At 41.0% G+C, this 3740-nt stretch overlaps 1 protein-coding gene across 1 annotated transcript in view; it reads right to left on the reverse strand.

Moving 5' to 3' along the window:
• The window catches only part of smg1 (SMG1 nonsense mediated mRNA decay associated PI3K related kinase), a 170869-nt gene extending 170441 nt beyond the window's left edge, over window positions 1–428 (reverse strand). Inside the window, exon 1 of the mRNA XM_043712155.1 lies at window positions 301–428. Within this exon, the coding sequence (XP_043568090.1) occupies window positions 301–308 (8 nt within the window). The 5' untranslated portion in view covers window positions 309–428. The remainder of the gene's footprint in view (window positions 1–300) is intronic.
• Window positions 429–3740: the final 3312 nt, after the last annotated feature.

Raw genomic sequence — 3740 nt, forward strand, 5'->3', positions numbered from 1 at the left:
CAGGAACAGGATACTGACTAAGGATGATCAGCCATGATCATATTGAATGGTGGTGCAGGCTCGAAGGGCAGAATGGCCTACTCCTGCACCTATTGTCTATTGATGTTAATATGGAGAAAGATGGGGATGATAGGGAGATGCTGTGGTGATGCAGGATGGGGGACGATGTGGGATAATGGGGTGTTGTAGGGGAGGGGTAATAACATGGGAGGCATGTGACTTTACTCCCAGAATTAATTTCAATATATCCATAATTGGCCAGAATCTGTAAGGTGCCAAAGAACCTCTCTGTATACTCACATTCTCATTCCTCCATCTGTCCAGCTTCTGGTGTTGTCCAGCAGTCCAGTCCTTCTCCAATCTGGCCTATATTTCTTTATTGATGCTTCACCTTTTGTCACCAACAACAGACTCTTGGCTGTCCTCCCCAAGGTTCACGCTTTCTCAAATACTGCATCTTCACTGCAGCTAAAAGAAACATAAGGTATTAAGAGTCACCCATTCATCTTTTGGTCTATTGAAGGTCTGGCCAAGTATTGTCCACTTGATGCCCTCAGTTCAACTCTACTGGGCAATGGAAGGTGGGTGAAAGTGGAATTTTTATTTACAATTTTATTGTGGGTAAGAAAGGGGATGCATTGTGATGGGTCGGATGTCTTGTGCAGACTGGGGACACATTCGTATGAAGTAACCTTGTTGTTCCACTCCACCTAGCCTCCAATATCTCCCTCCTTTCATCCCTGTCCCTGTTGATATCTTGTTGCCCAGTAAGCCAAGGATTTTTCTGGTTCTGACACTTTTCCTGTTCGTTGTGGGCCTCCATGCGATCTCAGTAGCACCCACTATGGAGTTATAGTACTGCTGCAGTTGCCAGCCATTCAGATTACCTGAAGTTCTCAAGAACAAGTCTTCCTTTCCACAGATGGGCAGGAGGACGTTCCTCCTATTTAGGCAATCCCAGTGTATTATAGAAACATAGATAATAGAAGCAAGGGTAGGCCATTTGGCCCTTTGAGTTTGCTCTGCTATTCCGTAAGATCATGGCGGATCATTTAACTCAGTTCCCTGTTCATACTTCCACTTTAAACCCTTTGATCTCTTTAGCCTTAAGAACAATTTCTAAATCTTTCTTGAAAAACATTCAATGTTTTGGCTTTGACCAATTTCTCCTGTAAAGAGTTCCACATGCTCACCGCTCTCTGGGTGAAGACATTTCTCCTCATCTCAAACCTAAATGGCCTAAATTGTAACCTTAGAGTGTGATGCCTGGTTTTGGACTTTCCAGTCCTGTATTTACCCTCTCTAGTCCTGTAAGAATTTTATAGATTTCTGCCAAAATCTTCTCATTCTTCTAAACTCCAATGAGTATAAACCTAAACAATCCAGTCTCTCCTCATATGTCAGTCCTGACATCCCAGGAATCAGTCTGGTAAACCTTCGTTGCATTCCCTCCATAGTCAGAACATCCTTCTACAGGTAAGGAGACCAAAACTACCCACAATAATCCAGTGCTTTCTCACAAAGGTGCTGTACAGTTGCAGGAAGACATCCCTTCTCCTGTACTCGAATCCTCTTGCTATGACGGCCAACATATCATTTGCCTCCTTTACTCTTCACTGCACCTGCTTAGCGACCAGCAACTGGTGTACATTACACTTCAACTGCCATGCATTTGCCCACTCAATTTATCCAAATCATACTGAAGCATCTCTGTATGCTCCTCACAGCTTACCCTCCCACCCAGCTTTGTCTCATTTACAAACTTGGAGATATTACAGTTAGTCCTCTCATGGAAATCATTACTCTGGATTGTGAATAACTGGGTCTTAGCACTGATCGGTGCAGTACTCCACTAGTCACTGTCTGCCATTCGGAAAAAGACCCATTTATTCCTACTCTTTATTTCTGTCTGTCAAGCAGTTCTCTATTAATATTAGTACGCTACACCCATCTCATGCTTTAATTTTACTCACTAATCCCTTATATGGGACATTCTTGAAAGCCATGTGAAAATACAAATAAACCACATCCTCTGGCTCTCCCTTATTCAATCTACTGGTTACATCCTAAAAGATTTCCAGTATATTTGTCAAGCACGATTTTCCTTTCGTAAATCCGTATTGACTCTGTCCACTTCTGTCAATGTTTTCAAACTGCTGTCTGATTAAATCTTTTATAATGGACTCTGGCATTTTCCCCACAACCAATGTCAGGCTAACTGGTATATAATTCCTAGTTTTTTCTCTACTTCCTTTTTAAATAGTGGTGTTACATTAACTATCCTCCAAGCCATAGGAACTGTTCCAGAGTCCATAGAATCTTGGAAGATAACCACCAAAGCATCCACTATTTCCATGGCCACTTCCTTAATTACTCTGGGATGTAGATTATCAAGCCCTGGTACTTACCAGCTTTAATCCCATCAATTTCCCCACTAGTATTGGTTTCCTTCAGCTCCTCCCTCTTACTAACCCCTGTGTTCCCCAGTATTTTTGGGGCATTGTTTGTGTCCTCCTTTGTAAAGTGGAAGTGCTAGTGTTGGAGTGAGGTGGATAAAGTTACTAGTTACCTGATGAAGGAGCAGCACTCCAAAAGCTAGTACTTCCAAATAAACCTGTTGGGTTATAACCTGGTGTTGTGTAATTTTTCTTCTTCGTGAAGACAGACCAAATTCTGTCTAATTCTATTTAATTGGTCTGCCATATCTTTGTTCTCCATTAAAACAACCCATGTTTTTGACTATAAGGAACCTACATTTGTTTTTTTTTTCTTTTCACATACCTATAGAAGCTTTTCAAGTCAGTTTATATGTTCCCTGCAATCTTTCTATCATACTCTATTTTTCCCTCTTAATCAATACCCTTATTCTCCTTTGCTGAAATCTCAACTGCTCCCACTCCTCAAGTCTGCTGTCTCTATTTTGCCAATTTGTATGCCTGAGCCTTGGATCTAACACAAACCCTAATTTTCCTTGTTAGCCATGGTCTGAATGTTTCGGGTCCAGTGACCCTTCCTCAGAACCATTCTGAAGAAAGATCACTGGAACAAAACAGTAACTCTGATTTCTCTTCACAGATGCTGCCAGACCTGCTAAGTTTTTCCAGCAATTTCTGTTTTCGTTTCTGGGTTACAGCATCAGCAATTCTTTTGGTTTTTATTTAGTAATCCAAAACCCCAGGCTCATGCCCTAGGAACATAGATTCAGTTTCCACCATGGCAAATTAAATTTGAATTCAATAAAAATCTGGAATTAAAAGCTAATCTAAAAGTGGCTGCTGTTGACTTTATGAAAACTCATTTGTTTCACTGATAAAGGAAGGAAATCTGCCATCTTACCCAGTCTGGCTTCCACGTGACACCAGACCCACAGCAATGTGATTGACCCTTAAATGCCCTCTGGCAATTAAAGATAGCAATAAATGCCGGCCTAACCAATGATGCTCGCATCCTATGGACGAATAACAGAATAAAACCTTCATGAGGAATTTAGTCATATTATGATCACTCTTCCCCCAAGGAGTACAGCTAGATGACCAATTATTCCTTTCTCATTACCCAGTTAAGAAATGGCCTGTTTTCTAATTGGTCCTTCAACATTTACATCCAGAAAACCATCCCATGCACAATCCAGGAATTCCTCCTCTATTACTGATTTGGTTTGTCCCATCTATATGCATATTAAAGTTGCCCATAATTACAGCTGTAACTTTAATTCTTGCACTCCTAATTTCCTGTTTAAT

Source organism: Chiloscyllium plagiosum, chromosome 21 (genome assembly GCF_004010195.1).
Source record: "Chiloscyllium plagiosum isolate BGI_BamShark_2017 chromosome 21, ASM401019v2, whole genome shotgun sequence".
Lineage (NCBI taxonomy): Eukaryota > Metazoa > Chordata > Chondrichthyes > Orectolobiformes > Hemiscylliidae > Chiloscyllium > Chiloscyllium plagiosum.